General features: G+C 37.6%; 1 protein-coding gene across 1 annotated transcript in view; it reads right to left on the bottom strand.

Moving 5' to 3' along the window:
• mgat4b (alpha-1,3-mannosyl-glycoprotein 4-beta-N-acetylglucosaminyltransferase B) overlaps positions 1 to 18,252 on the bottom strand; it is a 146,805-nt gene that overhangs the window by 58,090 nt on the left and 70,463 nt on the right. Inside the window, exons 2-4 of the mRNA XM_026940727.3 lie at positions 5,675 to 5,854; positions 4,846 to 4,989; positions 3,855 to 3,988 (exon numbers count right to left, since the gene is read on the bottom strand). Of these exons, the coding sequence (XP_026796528.1) occupies positions 3,855 to 3,988; positions 4,846 to 4,989; positions 5,675 to 5,854 (458 nt within the window). The remainder of the gene's footprint in view (positions 1 to 3,854; positions 3,989 to 4,845; positions 4,990 to 5,674; positions 5,855 to 18,252) is intronic.

An 18,252-nucleotide genomic window follows, 5' to 3' on the forward strand; every position in this document is an offset into this window, starting at 1 on the left:
TTTTGACTATGACAAGGTCTCTTAAGCGTGTGTGTGTGTGTGTGTGAATAAAATGTATTCTTAAATTTGGTGAAATTTTTCAGTAAAAGGTTTTAAGAGCCTCCCACAGAGGATTTTCTTGTTTCAGCACCAGCACCATGTCAGGTAGAAAGAGGATCAGTTTTCTTTGAATCACGCCAGAAATGTTTTCCCTTTAAAAAAAAGTGTTTTAAAAATCTTCTAAAGCATGTGTTCTCAACCTTTTTTTTTGGCCAGTGACCCCATTTTAAGGGTCCGACATTCTCACAACCCCCCCAAAAATATAACGTGCAAATATCTGTAAATATTATAAACATGCATTACCACTTTAATAGGAACACCTATGCACTTGCTCATTCATGCAATTATATAATCAGCCAATCATGTGGCAGCAGTGAAGTGAATAAAATCATACAGTGACAGGTCAAGAGCTTCATTTAACATTCAGTTTAAACATCAGAATGGCAAAAAAATGTGGTCTTGTAATAACTGTGGCATGGTTGTTGGTTCCAGACAGGCTGGTCTGAGTATTTCAGAAACTGCAGATATCCTGGGATTTTCACACAAAACATTCTATAGAGCTTACACAGAATGGTGTGAAAAACATAAAAACATCCAGTGAGCAGCAGTTCTGAGAGCTGAAACATCTTGTTGATGAGAGAGGTCAAAGTACAATGACCAGCATTTTCTGAGCTGACAGGAAGGGTACAGTAACTTAAATAACTACTCTTTACAACCATGCTGAGCAGAAAAGCATCTCAGAGTGTATAAGACATCAAATCTTGAGGTGGATGGGCTACAACAGCAGAAGATCTCACCAGGTTCCACTCCTGTCAGCCAAGAACAGGAATCTGAGGCTGCAAATTAGCACAGACTCACCAAAACGAGAGAGGTGAAGATTGGAAAAAGACTAGGTGATGTTTTCTAATCTTCAGCTGTCCCGCTACAGACTGAAAGATTGCCCATGTGCTGTTAAGATTATGGGCATAAGCTGCTAGCATAGAAATTGTATTTTCTAGTGTTTCTAGTTTGTTTCAATGACTGTGCTGTACAAATGTACGGTCTGTTGGGTGTAACAGCCATTGTGATTAACATGGCAGCACACTGGACATGGTGCCGTGCAGTCTGGTGTGAAATGGGCTTAATATGAGGAACTCCAAATTGAATTAAGGCTAATGAAATTTGAATAATAATAATAATAATAATAATAATAATATGACATGCTTAATTATCATTTCAAATATTCAACAAATTAAACGTATAGAACGACGTTATTAATAACGGTTGGTAAATACCTCCTGCGCCACATCCACATCTCATGTGACCCTATATGTGGAAATGACCTCAAGTTTGAGAACTTATGTTGTAATGTATTTTAAATAACAAGGCAACTAGGAATTAATTTTTTAATTTTGTAATATGATCAATACTGACATAACTATTTCAGGTTTAACGCACTGCACAAAAATGGGAACAAACAAACAGATGGCTGTGGGTGTGTCGCTTTCCCAGCCTGCACTTGGAGCTTTGTGGGCGGCTGCATCTTAAGAAGCCCATTATGGCTGTAATGATGTGATGTATGGAGAGGCTTCTTAATTAAAAGTGGAAGAGGACATGCACACACACACACATACATACACACACACAGAAACACATACACACTGTCCTCCCACACACACGCTTGCTTATTTCGCCAGTCACTGACCTATATGCTTACTCATTTACACAATCTGTTCTACATTATGTATCCATACAGGACATGTTCACATACACATGTCCTTCTCCTGAGTAATACTCTGAATTACAACCACACACACAAACACACACACACACTAGCCGTGCATATTGATTTGTGTGTCTGTTCAGCCAGTCTGGATGCTAATTGGTCTGAGCAAAGATGTTAATAAGTTAATGCATGAGTTCTGTTGCAGGCCCAACAGAAGGGGAATTGTTATCACGGGTCAGGGCAGTTAGCGGCCAGCCCTAGTGAGCAACCCATTAGCTTGATATCATGGGATGGTTTATCAAGACCTGGTGCAATCACCATGGTAACAAGTTTCTTTTTTATCCTTGCAAGTGTACTGACCTTCTCTTCAAGGAGAGGAGAGATCATTGACCTGCTAATACTCACACAATCACACACATACATACACACACACACACACACACAAACAAATACAAACCCATGGCTATGGAGAAGAGAACTTGCTGATCTGCAAGTTCTGTAATTTGATGGCTAATATTTACAGACACAAAGTCTGTTTGCACAACAGGGCAGTATGTAATTTATTTCTCAAATCTGATTTTTAAATGGACTAATACAGTCACTATTCACCGCTGTGGGGATGTTGAAGTGGTGGGGAAAAAAACAGTGAGACAGACGATAAAAAAGCAGGCTAAATCTAATTTGAAAATATATTCCAGCCGGGATGAAGCCAATTTCACAGTCAACCGTACATTTTGTAAGAATACACTGGGAAAAAGCTTTAATGGAATGTTATCAATTTCATATCAATTTGCATGAAGCAGAAAGGTGTAGTCAGGACTATTTTTTAAATTCCACTCCCACCCACTCCTGACGGAATTCCTCCCGTTGTTGTATATTAAAGCTAAACAGGTGCATATAAGCTAATAAGATCAGTGCGATCAATCCCACTCAGCTAGTTTTCAGCAGTGCATGTCCGCCAACAGGCCAATCCAGACTCATATTGGAACACTACTGAGGCAGGAGTTAAGCATTACTTCTGGGTCATTATTAGCATTGAAAAATGTCCCAAATGCTGCTTAGACATAGCGTCTTCCTCTGAAGGAAGGCCACTTATTGAGCTATAAAGAAGCCTTTATTTTGTCAAATATGCATTACAGGACAGTGAAATTAGTTTCTTCGCATATCCCAGCTTGTTAGGAAGCTGGGGTCAGAGCACAGGGTCAGCCATTATACAGTGCCCTGGAGCAGAGAGGGTTAAAGGCCTGACTCAAGGGCCCAACAGAGGCAGCTTGGCAGTGCTGGGGCTTGAACTCCTGACTTTCTCAATAGTAACCTTGAGCCTTAACCATTGAGCCAACACTGCCCCTAAAGAGGGCTCTATTGATGGACATGAGCTTCAGTGCTGCGCATTCTCAGTTCCAGAACCAGTGATTTCAGCTGAGCCACTAGGACAGCACACACGTCCATTTTAAGAAGGGAGGTGTCCTTAAATAGTGTAATATAAAACATAATTTTATTATTTTGCAAATGTATTGCACTGGTTTATTTTTTTTCATCAGCCTAAAAAGCACTAAAGCAGGTAATGTAATTTGTAACTTGTGTCTGGCTGTCCTGAAAAAGTTAGGAACTACGGAACTATGGAAAAGAAGACTAGTCAACTTATTTTTTTTTTAAATAAGGGTTGTCTAGTAACAACTATTAATCGTGCAACCCCTAGTCCACACTGCAATTTGGAAATCTGTCTTGTTTGTTTGTTTGTTTGCACTGTAGTCACACTTGCTTCCTTATCTACATTGGCTTTTATAGCGCAGATGTACGCTGTACAGGTCAATGTTTGCTAGTTAGCTAGCTAATAACATGGAGATTTCTCAGTATGTTACGTCCATTCTATTGGATTGATTCTCAGATCTGACAGGCCAAAATGAGTCACATTTGAAAACTAAATATAAATGTGTAGTTGACTGGTGTAAAATATACAGTTTGATTGAACAAAGTCCATTAGACTATAATTTTCAAATCAAATTGACATGCAATTCAAATTGACATATCATAAGGAAGGAAGCACAGACTCAAACCAAATCCTTCACGACTATAAAAGAGCTTTTCATCATGGGTTTCGTAGTCCTACCTCAGCAATGAAGACCACAATGACGCAGTCGTCTTTTTCAGCCTGACTCAGCTCTGACATCAGAGAGCTCAGAGTGTCTGTCAAATAGGAGTGTACCTCCCTCTTCACGCTGGGCACGCCCATCACTATCGACACTGAAAGACAGACAGAACATTCAGCCAATCAGAGGCAGAGACGCCAAAGCGAGCCTGTCACGTAAAGCAAGGGAATACATTTTAAAACGTGTCCTGGCCTAATATTTTATGACATGCTGCATGTTATCCTTCAATTGTATAATGAACATGTGATGAAAATGAGATACCAGATGGACAAATGCTGAGAGAGAAAAACTGAAAGCGAGACTAATTGAAAGTGAAAGACAAAGCAAATCCATGCAGTCAGTAGAGGGAAAATGTCCAGGAGCTGCTGTTTTTCATTGCACAACAAACCTGCTTACATAAATGAGAGCAAATGGCCTGAATACATTTATATTTTTTTAGATATTCACATATATTTGCATAAAATCTCCAAATTTTATCAGCTGTTAGATGATGCATATGCAGAACAGTAGCACAGACCCAGAAGAACTCTACTAAGGTTTAAGCCAAGCTGTCTAACACTCAGACCATGACTATAGATCAAATTCTTAGTGGTCTAATATAGATACATCTGTGGCTTAGCAGGAAATTGGACCAACAATCCACAGCCCCATGCTGTTTATGCACAAGCATAACTGAAAGAGCTGGAAGTGAGGCAAAGCTGGGCCAGAGCCAGCTGAGAACAGCAGGTCCTCTCCTCCTGAAGAGACATCAGGGTCATGAAAAAGGCTCAACAGCTTTTTTAATGGATAACAAGTGGTAGAAAGAGAGATGTTATAAATAGTCTCAAAAAGAGAGTGATATGAGACAGAAGTGGATCAAAAAAAGCACAGCGAGGACCACAGTATCTGATACAAGCATGATAGAAGTTAAGACAGAGATGAAAACACACAAGCACACACACACACACACACCTCCGGTGCGGCCCTGGCCGACGTGCACGGCCGGCTGCAGGCTGGTCTCCTTGGCCAGCAGATGGGGCAGGTGGTGGAAGATGCTGGGCAGCTGTAACACATTCTTACTGCTGGTGACGTTCCAGAGCTTCAGCTTGGTTTCATCTGTCACAGACACACAGTCACACATTAAGCGATCTATTCACAGTCAGAAATCTAACGCAGATCAGCCGTGTCAGTTATTATGCTTCACGTAACATGTATATGGCTCGTACTATCATCATTATCTGAGCTGCTGAGATACGTAGGATCAGAATATCTCCATTTCTCCTCACTGTGGTCTTGTGGTCTTTATGCTATGTTCAGACAGACGATTTTCAGGAGGTTGAATGAATGAAAGAATGAATGGATGGATGAATAAATGAATGAATAAATAAATAAATAAAGCTGTGATTCTTAGAAATGTCAATTTGAATTTTCAATTTTTTCAAATTTCAATTTTTCTTGCTCTCTAGTGGTCATTAGGCTATGTCTAAAGTCTAGTTTTTTGCCATGAAATAATTTCAGAAAGCTGAAAGAATTAATTCATTGATTGATTGACTGATGGATTGACATGAATTCATTATTTTTTACAGTTCCAGTAAGACATCTGTACAAGGTTTGCAATCCATTTTGACAAATCAAACAAGTCAGTCAAATCAAACAAGTCAGATTTGATCACTTGTTAGTTATTTGCAATGTGAAAGCTACTTTTATGAACTAAACCAGATTTGTCCTGCTATGTGAACAAAGCGTCATGTATTAGTAGTTATATTCTATATTCCGTCCGCTATAAGCGTCCCCCTCTCACCGGACAGGCTGCTCCATGTGCGGTTGATGTCTCGCAGCGCTTGCTTCTCAGCGATGGCTCGCTTGATCTCGTCCAGCACCAGGTTGAGCTCTTTGGAGCGCTTCAGGTTCTCCTGTTCTGCCGAGTGGAGGCGATCTCTCAGAGCCAAGAACTCCCTCTGGTAGATATCAACCACATTACCTACAAATACAAAGAGAGAACATTTAATTTTAATCAGATACTCACAAAGAAACACTGAAGCCTTTTGAGAGTTTTTATTAGACTTCATAATCCATGGTATCACTGCTCAATAATTCAAGCCAAACTCCTTAGCGTTATGCACCAATAAATAAAACTAAATTATTAAGTGAGCTTTTGACCAGGGCCTCACAGAGGTCTGCTTATTTGGAGGAGCAATGGAAAGAACAGGTTATTTTGAGCCCCTCTCTCTCTCTCTGTCTGGCCTTTAAAACACAAAGGCTGCACTCGTTTACATTTAGAGAGGCTGTTTTCATCCAGAAAGGCAGATGGAGAGACAGAGGCAGCCCCCCCCCCCCCCCCATTCAGTGAAAGGATTTATAGCCCCTCCCATTTCAGCTTCTCCTACACAGAGTGCCCTTCTTAACAGGCCAGTCGATGCGTCTCCCCCACACACTGGTCGATTTCAATCGCTGGGTTTGAACTGCAGTCCTCAGTGGACGTGACTTATGCACTTAAACAGTCGTGAGAATATGAGTCGCCGAAAAAGAGTCAAAGATCAGCATCTGTTTGGATCTGCAAAGACCATGAAGTTTGTTCCAACTGAAAATCTGATACTAATAATAAAGACTTATTCATCATGGCTTTCTGTCAACAGCACGCGCATAACATTAAACATACTTTACTACATAACTGGCAAAAAAATGCAAAGAGCGCTCAGCATTTTTAAGGCATGGTTCATTTCAAGGATCCCACTAGTGGCAGCTCGTCCACAGTGGCAGGTCTGGCAGAACCCCACCATTTAAATTAGCTGTTCAACAAATTCTGCTGAAATACTAATTACCTCTTTTGAGTAACCAGGGAATTTTTTTAATGGTGCTATTTGACAGATATAAGCCAATGCTCTGTTGATTTGCTCTGCTTTTTTGTGGGACTGCCCCATTCACTACCCCATTCACTACCCCATTTAGCTCCATAGATTTATTATTGCACCTAGTGGTCAAAAATGGGAAATATAACAAGTGCAAACAGGGGTTAATTGGGGCAAGAATCACTCTTCCCCATGCTCAAAGGAGGAGCAGACAGACAGAACAGTTAGTGGGGTTGACAGATTGAGCTACTATAAAAATATTCCATAGCCGCTAAGATATTAGAGCATATATTCAAAATCTAATACATTTCCACAATCAAAAGCAAAGTGTAAGTGCAGACAGTCTGTCTATGATGTACAGAACCATTACTATTGTACGATAGTACATAGATAGATAGATAGATAGATAGATAGATAGGTAGATAGGGAGCATCACGCACTGCTTCTCCTACAGTACATCCTTGTTTAATTTAATTTTAAGCAAAGACTACTTAAAAAAAACATTGTGGTTCATAAATAAATTTTTACATGGGCATTAGCTTCACTTTTTTGAAAAAAAAAGTCTTAGAAACAACTCCTACATGGACCTTTATGAAAATGTCTTTAGGACAATGGAAAACATAAATTCAGAGTATTGTGTCCAAACATTTTACACTGAGAGTCTGTGAGGAGAGCTGAAGAGAAAAAGTCTACAAGAGATAATCCTGGAGGATCTGGAGAGATTCAATATTTAGGAGTGCTCTCAGATTGCTTTCTCTGTATTCTCCAATCTCATCAAGCTTTATAGGAGCAGATTCAGTGCTGTCATGTTGGCAAAGGAAGGTTGGACAAATGCAGGGGTGCCAATAAATCTCTTGGAATAAATGTACTTCAATTAAAGGTCCCATTTCTCATATTTACAGAGTTAATTTTCAGATTTTTCACCAATTTTTTGACCCATCCTTAACAAGAGTGCCAAAAATTCTGCAGCAGACTGTAACAGTAGGTGTGTAATCGCTGACAGTAACCTGTCTGTGCTATACTCACGTTGTCAATTCCATTTTACCTCGTCCATTGGTGTAAAGGGACTAGCGTTAATCAGATACGATTGGGGTGTTGGACTATTCTCAGCACAGCAGCAACACTGACGTGGTTGTGTGTGTGTGTGTGTGTGTGTGTGTGTGTGTGTGGGCGCTGGTATGAGGTGATCATGCACATGACTGTACCCACCACTGAGGTCACAATGGTGTAATATAATAAATGTCATGAAATAATTGCCTAATAATAGCTCTACTTTGGTGCTGCAAAGATATTGTACAATGCCAAGATGGCCGACTTTCTCATCTGAGCTGCCGATAGTCTTTACTGTTAGCAGAAGAGGCAGAGCATGAACTCCATCAGTTTTAATAATCAAAGAATTAAGGTAAGGTGTAAGTAGCTAAACATTTAATACTTGACAGCTGTTTTACGATAGAAATGTTAAACAACTGACAGTAATATCCAGAGATGCAAACGACTCAACTTTTGTCAAATTTCGCCGTTTTTAATTATATATCATATATATCAAAATATATCATTTACGTGATTCATGTAATGTAATTCGTAATTGTCAATGTGACGAGACAAGAAACATTAACAGCCGTTTTCAGCATATTGGGCATGTGATTAAGAATGAATGTGTATAATTTAATGAACTTGGTTACCTGGCTTTCCTGATAGCTTTTCAGAAAATTCACTTGTCTAAGAAAACGATTCCTAAAACTCAAAGTGGGAGAGTTATCATCCTCAGACCTACAATAGGACATGCTAAAACCTGTGGCTTTGACTCAAGTGTGTTTTTAGGTTGAGGTTAGGACAGTCATTTAGCCTATTAAAATAAAAATATTATTTACAAATAGTTCAAATGCATTACTTTACAATAAATTCTAGTTCTTTAACTATTTTTCTGTATTCTTCTCTTTCTTTAGTCCTTTAATTTCCTCTTTCTGACAAGAAACCACCAAGTGTCTGCAACCATTGTATTTTGATATGTCCATATCTAGTCTGTGCTAAAAAAAGTTAAAGGGATAGTTCACCTAAAAATGAAAATTTTGTTATCATTTATTTACTCTTATGTCATTCCAAACCCAAATGCTATTTTTTTTTTCGTGAAACCTAATAGAAGATTTTTTTCCACTCTGTTCCACTCCATTACAGCTGTATGTTCTAAGAGAATTAAAAAAACATATGTTTGACAAATTGTTTCAAAAGCCAAAATTTATTACATATGTGGCCTTTATTTTACCTTTAGGACCAACGACTATTACATAAAGGAATATTATCACATTTAGATAAAGGTTATTAAAAATAGAGGCTTTATTCCGAAAGTTATTAAAATTTGAGCCTTTATTTCATTGAGATTATCCTAGCGGAGGCGGGTAACATTTGCATATAAATGTCAATTGACCCTGTGTTTACTTTCTTCACTGACACAGATGAAAATGAAAAGACTGCATCAATCAAAGTTCAGCTTTGGGAAGGGAAGGGAAGGGATACAGGACAAGATAAAGAGACTGAGAGAAAAAGAATGAGAGAAGATGATGGAGATGAGAGAGGAAGAGCAGGTACTGCCCACTGTACCCAGGATAGGATTAGCATTATGTCCCTGTGCTGTTCAGCACAAACAAAAACTGACCTGATCACATTCAAACAATGTTGGCCTAATTACCATATTCTTATTGTTGCTCTTGTTAGTCCATGCTTTATTTGTACGGTTAGAGACTTATTTTAAGTTTTTCCATGGACTACTTGTGTTAAACACAATTTAGGCCTTCACAGGTGTAAGTTTCTGACCATAGCACTGCTGTTAACTGAATATTTTTCATTGGTAGACTGTTTCTGAACAGTGATATTAAAGGATTTAAAAAATCTCAGCACTGCTGTTGCAACTGATTCACTCATACTAGTGCCACTAGCACTGAGAATGGACCACTATGCAAATAACATTAAGTCAGCGATAGTCCTATTGTGGCTCCTATCACAGTCCCTCTACCTGAAACTACATGGTAGGTTTATTTGATAAAATGGTCAATGAGTGTAAGTGTAAGGGATAAGGCAGGTGCACCTAAAATGGCCGTTTACTGGCCATTTATTCATTCATTCATCTTCAGTAAGCTGTTTATTCTGGGCTGGGTCATGGTGGATCCCTGGAATATACCCTGGATGGCACGCCAGAGCATCGCAGAACACCAGACACACAAATTCACATCTAAGGTCAATGAATTGTAACCAATCCACCTACTGGCATGGTTTTGGGAGGTGGAAGGAAAGCGGAGAACCCATAAGAAACCCAAATGAATACAGGGAGAACAGGTGAAGCTCAACACAGACAGTTACCCGAGCTCAGGATTGAACCAGGGGCCCAGGAGTTGTCAGGCTGTAACATTACCCACTACACTACCATATAGTACAGTCAGGTCCATAAATATTGGGACAGTGACACAGTTTTGGTAATTTTGCCTCTGTACACCACCACAGTGGATTTGAAATGAAGCAGTCAAGATGTGACTGAAGCATAGACTTTCAGCTTTAATTCAAGGGGTTTAACAAAAATATTGCATTAACCGTTTAGGAATTACAGCCATTTTTTACAGAGTTCCTCCATTTTCACAGGCTCAAAAGTAATGGGACAATTGACTGATAAGCAGTTTCATGGCCAGCTGTGGCCTGTTTCCTCCTTATATCATGATAAATTAAGGAGATAAAAGGTCTGGAGCTGATTCCAAGTGTTGAATTTGCATTTGGTAGCTGTTCATGGGAACTCTCAATATGCCGTCCAAAGAGGTGTTGATGCAAGTGAAGGAGGCCATCATTAGGCTGAAAAACCAAAACAGACCTATCAGAGAGATAGCAGAAACTTTAGGAGGGCCAAATCAACAATTTGGTACATTCTTAAAAAGAAGGAATGCACTGGAGAGCTCAGCAACACCAAAAGGCCTGGAAGACCGCAGAAAACAACTAAAGTGGATGATTGCAGAATTCTTTTCTTATTGAAGAACAACCCCTTCACAACATCTAGCCAAGTCAGGAACACTCTGGAGGAGGTAGGCCTATCATTGTCAAAGTCTACAATCAAGAGCCACCTTCATGAATGTAAATACAGACGGTTTACCTCAAGATGCAAACCGCTGGTAACACTCAAGAACACAAAGGCCAGATTAGACTTTGCTAAAAAACCTCTAAAAAAAGCCTGACCAGTTCTGATGCAAGATTAACTTGTACCAGAATGATGGGAAGAGAAAAGTATGGAGAAGGAAAGGAAGGGCTCATGATCCAAAGCATACCACATCATCTGTCAAACATGTGGAGGCAGTGTTATGGCATGGGCGTGTTTGGCTGCCAATGGAACTGGGTCACTGGGGTTTATTGATAATGTGACTGTTGACAGAAGTAGCAGGATGAATTCTGAAGTGTACAGAGCTATACTTTCTGCTCACATTCAGTCAAATGCTGCAAAACTGATAGGACAGCGCTTCACAGTACAGATGGATAACAACCCAAAACATACTGTGAAAGCAGCCCAAGAGCTTGGAAATTAAATGTTCTTAAATGGCCGAGTCAGTCACCTGACCTCAACCCAACTGAGCTGCTTTTCACTTACTGAAGACAAATCTGAAGGCAGAAAGACCCACAAACAAGCAGCAACTGAAGATGGCTGCAGTAAAGACCTGGCAAATCATCTCAAGGGAGGAAACTCAGCATTTGGTGATGTCCATGGTTTCCAGACTTCAGGTAGTCATTGACTGCAAAGGATTTACCTCCAAGTAATAAAAATAATCCTAATATTTATGATTATATTAATTTGTCCCATTACTTTTGAGCCTGTGAAAATGGAGGAACTCTGTAAAAAATGGCTGTAATTCCTAAACTGTTAATGCAATATTTTTGTTAAACCCCTTGAATTAAAGCTGAAAGTCTACGCTTCAGTCACATCTTGACTGCTTCATTTCAAATCCACTGTGGTGGTGTACAGAGGCAAAATTACCAAAACTGTGTCACTGTCCCAATATTTATGGACCTGACTGTATATAGTACTACTAGTATAAAGTATACAGTACAACAGGGTGGGTTGCTTTTGGACTTTTCTTGACCTTATTATTCTTAGATAATCATCCCTCATTATGCCAAGGATTCTGGGTAGCAGTTGTAATAGGAAAAGAATTAACATCAGAGTGGTGTTATATAACAGCACAACCAGAAGTGTTTTATTCCTCATATACCAGAGCAATTTGTCAATAATTACATTTAATACTTTTATACAAATGCATTTAATACATTTAATATTTTGATACATTTTTATATTAAATTCTAAAATGACATGACACATAAACAACATCCACAGTCGCTTGTCATGTACCAATAAAGCAGAAAACGCAAACTCCTCTGTCCTGAACACCTTCGCATGGAGGTAAAATTACTGACTGTTATAAAGCGCTCACACCAGAAACTTCAACCATAAAAAGCCTTCTTACAGAAATGTTCTTCATATCGACAGTTAGGCGTTTTTCTCTGATAAACAACAGCACATTTTTAAATCAGCCTATTATGTCTTAGATTAAATGGTGTGTCCATCGTTCAAGTCCCTGTGAATTAGCTGTTACTATAGAAACAATAATGTATTAGAATAATCACATTCATATAAACCTGTGATTTGCCTCAACAACTTTGATCAACACCTTCTCAGGAGTCAGCTTTGAGCAGTCAACATCACTGTGGTATAAAATGTATTATGATTTCTACTCACTCAGTGTTGTAGGCAAGCTACAGATATGTAATGGTATGTAGAGTGCAGCTCTCATGTGGGTTATACAGTATTTTTGGAGCACTGAACTGAAACTACACAATATGGCAGACCCTATGGCAACAAAGTCCTCTCAGTTTTTACTGATTTGGCAATAAAATATTGGACTAAAACTAAAAGGCACATCTGCTAGATTGTGAATCCCAGCTCCATAACCTCCACCTGTGTGTAAGCAAATGAAACATGGAAGGAAAAATCAATCTCCCCTAAAAGCTTGCCAAGAGCTCTCTGGTCTCATTTGCCTTTTCTTTTAGTCTTTATCATGCTCTTAGCCTCCCTTCTCTAGTTTCTATTCCATGCACACATGTCTCCCAGCTCTATAGTAAAAGACAGAGCAAATAGGAGGGATTTGCGCTTTAAAGGGTAATCCTGAGTAGTCCCTTTTTTTTTTTCTGGGACCCAGCACATAGTACTGTTGCTGTGAGACTGATAATAAGAACCCAGCGATACAGACAGACACTCTCCTTTTCGCTCTCATTCAGGGTGAAATCCCGAATGTAATCTCTAATTACACTGCTTTACACCGATGCAATCCAAGCTGTGTATCAGCCTCAGGGTCAGAGAGACACATAATACTGTGTACAGCTCAATAATCCAACAATGACGTATCCGCAATCTGTACTGCCCAGTGTGTGTGTGTGTGTGTGTGTGTGTGTGTGTGTGTGTGTGTGCGTGTGTGGTGTCAGCTAGAATTCCACACACCCCAAAGTAACTGGTCACATATTATTTGTGTCTGTGTGCGTGTTGTATGCGAATTGAATCTGTGACACATTGACATTGTACAAGTTGTGTTTTTCGATTGCTATTCAAATTTTCATAATATTCATAGGCAAAAAAAAATCCACCTTCAAGCATGTATAAAGCATTTAAGATATTCTGCTTTTAGTCAGGGTTTGGAGTAATATATATATATATATATATATATATATATATATATATATATATATATATATATATATATATATATAATGTTATATTATTATATAATATATAATATACAATGTAACATTTTTCCAATAACCTGCATCAAGAAATCATATCTGTGGGCAGATAAATAAAAACAATAGATTTAACAATTTTCACCTTCATTGGCTTATTTAGTATTATGAAATAGGCCCTGATTTACTAAAGGTGTAAAATACAGGGTTTCAAGGCAGTTAGATCAATTTTACCCCAAAACACGATTCAGTAAACCTGAAAGTCGCTTCAGGAACAGAGACTGCATGCGCACATTACTACAGCTGAAGGACAGGTATTAAACTTGGTTAAGCCTGTTTCTGCTTGCTGAATACAAAATTATACCATTTACTAAGTCTTAGTAATAAGAAAGTTTTTTTTATATGCTAGTGTCTTAAAATAATCCAAAACTTTCTTAAAATGATTATATGTTAAAGTTGGTTTAATATTAGCTATTCATTGCACTGCATTTAAAGAGAACCTTTGAAAAGGTTTTCATTCATATTTTCATTTATATCATATACTTTGTAAGGAATAAAACACTTCAGGGCATGCTGTTGTAGGATAATTATCAATGATAGGGTGGTGTGATCCATTACCTCCCCAAAAGTTGATTAGTTTCCAATAATATCACGCACCAAAGGGTTTTATTCCACAGCAATCTGCCAACAATTTTAATTTTTAACAAGTTCCTGTTATCACATATGTTATAAACAGCTATAAACAGTCGTTCCCTCCCCAGCCTCTCTTTTTTTCCTCTCAAAGTTAATAAAACAAAAAAATGCTTGTCATGTTACCTAGAAACAACAAAGCACTAAGTCCTGAAGATTTTCCTGTTGCTGAAAACTCACTGACCATTACAAGTGCTGACACTGGAGACTCCTTCCATAAACTTTAAATAAACATCCCCTTACAGAAAGCTTCACTATATCATCAAAACATTTTTCTTTGTTAAATATCACAACTCATTATTAGCCTTAGATTATTCCTATTGTTACTATAGAAAAGAAAACGTATTCAAATGAGCACACTACAATAAAGACCTGCTGTTATAGAAGATCAACAAACACTTTCTAACCAATCAGAACTGAGAACTCAAAACTGCTGTGGTACAAATTAATATAATGTATATTCATGTATACATCTTTTTATTGTATGTTTATAGTGTATTATGGGCAGTGAGTGACGTCTCATTGCTTATCATATTTCAGTTTCAGTTTTGAGATCCGAGCTTGCTGTGGCTATTGAGAACATTTAGCACACATAAACCTCATTTAAATCTTTTTAATTCACCCACAACACATGCCTACTAACTGAGCACACAATTTATCCCATTGCACATACTAATTAGTGCTCATTATTTGGGTTCTTAGTAAATCAGGGCCATCACTGACTGTGGCAGTATAAAATTACAGCCTCGTTAATATGCAAATTTATTTAAAAAAATTCATATTTTAAGTAATTAAAATTCAAAGGCATAAATAAATGCTTAAGGCAGAACAGCACCATTGAGCTTTCAATCAGGGTGTAAACATACTATACTATACAAGCAGGTAAGAGTATAAAAGGGAATTTGTGTGTGTGTGTGTGTGTGTGTGTGTGTGTGTTACACAGACCCTCTTCTGCTTGTCAGAGAGGCTGTACTAGGTTAGGGGCTTATTAAAAGTGAAGAGTTAAGACAGGCATGACATCTTGCCTAGCTCTGCCATCTCTGAAACCACACACACACACACACACACACACACACAGAGGAGCTAACAATGGAGAAAGAGAGCAAGTGAGAGAGAAAATAAGGAATTAGTAGGAGGATTCTCATAGGCCTGACTTTGCACGTTAATCTCACTTCACTTTCAAACGCCTCGTGATGACTCACCTTGCTCGTCACGTCATGCTTCCACAGAACTTGCCAGAAATCATATTGAAATATCAGATACTGTGCAGTTAGAAAGAAAAAGCTGAAACAAATTCAGGTCAAATCTGAAAGGATTTCCAGTCTAATGCTTGAATAGGCTGACCTTTGACCCTGTGTATAAATGTAAATGTAAATATCCCATGTCTTCCAGCACCAAAAAATAATTCATTGATTAATATATTTGAACGAAGTGAAGAATTTCCACTTAAGTAGAATATGTAGCTTTTACATTTTGATATAATGTCCACAATAAAAGAAAAATAATACATGTAAATATTTCTATTTAATGGATTAACATAAACCTGCCATCTTAAGTGAAAATTAAAATTAAGTTGATCAAAGATAATTAAAAATAAGTTGATCAATGAATAATTTTTTTCAGTGCATGTCCTGTGAAAAGAGGGTGACTTTGGTTAGCTAGTGTGTGGCCAAGTCACTTATTTACCATCAGAAGTGTTTTTCAGTTGTATCACCCTGAAGAGATGCATATTAATCCCTAACATAAATTCTTTCTTGCTCTCATTACTCCCACAAGAGCATAACAGTAAAAACTGTATGATGGGAAGTGCAAGTCTCGTTCATTAAACTGGCCTCTAATTCAAAGGATCTAATTATCCAGTCCAGTGACGTCACTGGTTAATTAACTTCAGGACATTGAATGTTCTTACAAAAAACTTTCATTTGCATAATGGCCAAAATATTTCCATAATCCTTTAGGATAAATCTTGTACTGAAAATAAGGTACGGCTTCAGGAAACCACATCAAAAGGAGTGACAGTTTGCCAAATATAGTGAGTGCTGACCATATGAAACGTCTATAAATCTATAGATTAGTGGTGTAACGCAATACTACTATCTGTATCAGTATCTGTTTAGTGCCCCAAATATCTGAATCTGTATCTGTATTTTGATTTAAACCTGAAATTAGTATGTTTAAAATCATAAGGGTGATTTTTTTTTAATTACATATGCACCCTACTACTATGACCACAATAAACTGACAGTTCCTCAACCTCAGCTACATCACTCGAGTCCATAATTGGTTTTAACTAGAGATGTGTGCGGGACTGTATCGATTAATCACGGTGTCGCAGTTATTATTTTCATTTCCACCTGCCTACAATATTGTCTAACAAACTTATTTGTTTAGATTTTGAGAAATAGAATCAAACTAGCCTATCAAGTAGCCTAATTTAAACCAGAGCTACACTGACCAGGTAGTTCCTAAAATACTAAGGTTACTGACCAGGTATTGACTGCTCGCTTGCGAACAAATGAAAGTAACAACCTCAAACTCAAACTTTTTTTTGTTGCATTCTGTGGAATCTCAGTCCTGATGCACAGCTCTAGTCTCGAGAAGACACCCTGTGAACCTTTCTGATAAATTCATATCTGTATATGTATTCATTCAGAACACTGTTCAATCCAAATAATTCATATTCAGTTACATAATATAGATGCTCGTATATATGCAGTGTCTGTGGGACATTATTTACTATTCACACTGTCACAGATTGTATTCTGGCATTAAACACTGACTGTCACAATTTTCTAAACACTGTTTTGTCACAATTTTCTAAACATTGTAAACACTGTTTTATACTTTGCCTTGTTGCATGTTAAATTCGAGGAATTTTCTTCAAAGGCACAAATGCTAGATAGAGATTATAATGAACCGCCTTTTCAGATTTATCCAGCCTGAGAGCAATTGCTGATTTGACACTAAACATATCATTTAACATCCATTAAAGGCTGCTGTTATTTTGGCTGCAAATGTGGATAAAGCATTGATGGCTACAGAGGCAGATTGTTCAAAAAGGGAGATGTTTAAAAATATAGATATTAATTTATGCTCAAAGACCAATGAGATCAGATTGTGATATTGCACAAATATAATATTTGAAAGCTTTTTGTGATATACAGCAGATATTGACAAATTTAGTTTTGCTAATAAAATGGCTAAAACAGTAACGCTAAATTTTAACTATACTATAGACAATGAAATACTCATATAATGTATATGGAAAAAAAATTACATGGAAAATTAGGGGTAATGATACAGTATAGGTTTAAAGCTGCTACTTACTATTAGTAACAAAACAAAAAAACAAAAAAAAAAGCCAGTCAGTCAGCTTTAGAAAAGCACATATTCTGCTTGCAAGTCATCACATTGATAATATACCATCATATAGCTGAGCCCTACTGCCAAGTCACATATTTATTCATTCATTAGATGAAACCGAGAATATTTTGTAATCACAAACCAAAATGATCTCTTGGCTCATTTAGTTTTTGGCCTCAGGGGCTTTTCAGCCTAAAGAAATTCCAGTTGCTGGAATTTCTCAGGTCACTTCTGCAATGAGTTCAAATCCCAGGATGAAAAAAAGTGACATAAAAAGATTTTTTTTAAAAAAGTGGCTTTCAAATGAATAAATGTAGATGTAAATGTAAAAAAAAAAAAAAAAAAAAAAAAGGCTACAGTCATTACAGTCTGCACCTGTAACCACATCATTAAACACACAAACTTACATAATGTATGTATGTAACTAGCAGTCTTATGCTAAATCCCAAATCTAACCCTAACCTTTACCCGAGCAACCACAAAGAAATGGTTTCACCAGAAATATCTTCTACAAAAAAATACACTTTACATTGTCCACACTATCATTTTTGGTCTTGTAATTTCACAAAAACAAACACATTCATTCCATCAAATCTTATAAAAGCTTTACATAGCACAGTTTTCATTCTGCCTTGGATAAGATCACTGCTTTAATCTGTAATAAACTCAGCTTTTTTTTTTTTTTCGCTCCTCTTTAACACTATCTTGTTTGTTGTACAGT

The sequence above is a fragment of the Pangasianodon hypophthalmus genome, chromosome 7, assembly GCF_027358585.1.
Source record: "Pangasianodon hypophthalmus isolate fPanHyp1 chromosome 7, fPanHyp1.pri, whole genome shotgun sequence".
Classification (NCBI taxonomy): domain Eukaryota; kingdom Metazoa; phylum Chordata; class Actinopteri; order Siluriformes; family Pangasiidae; genus Pangasianodon; species Pangasianodon hypophthalmus.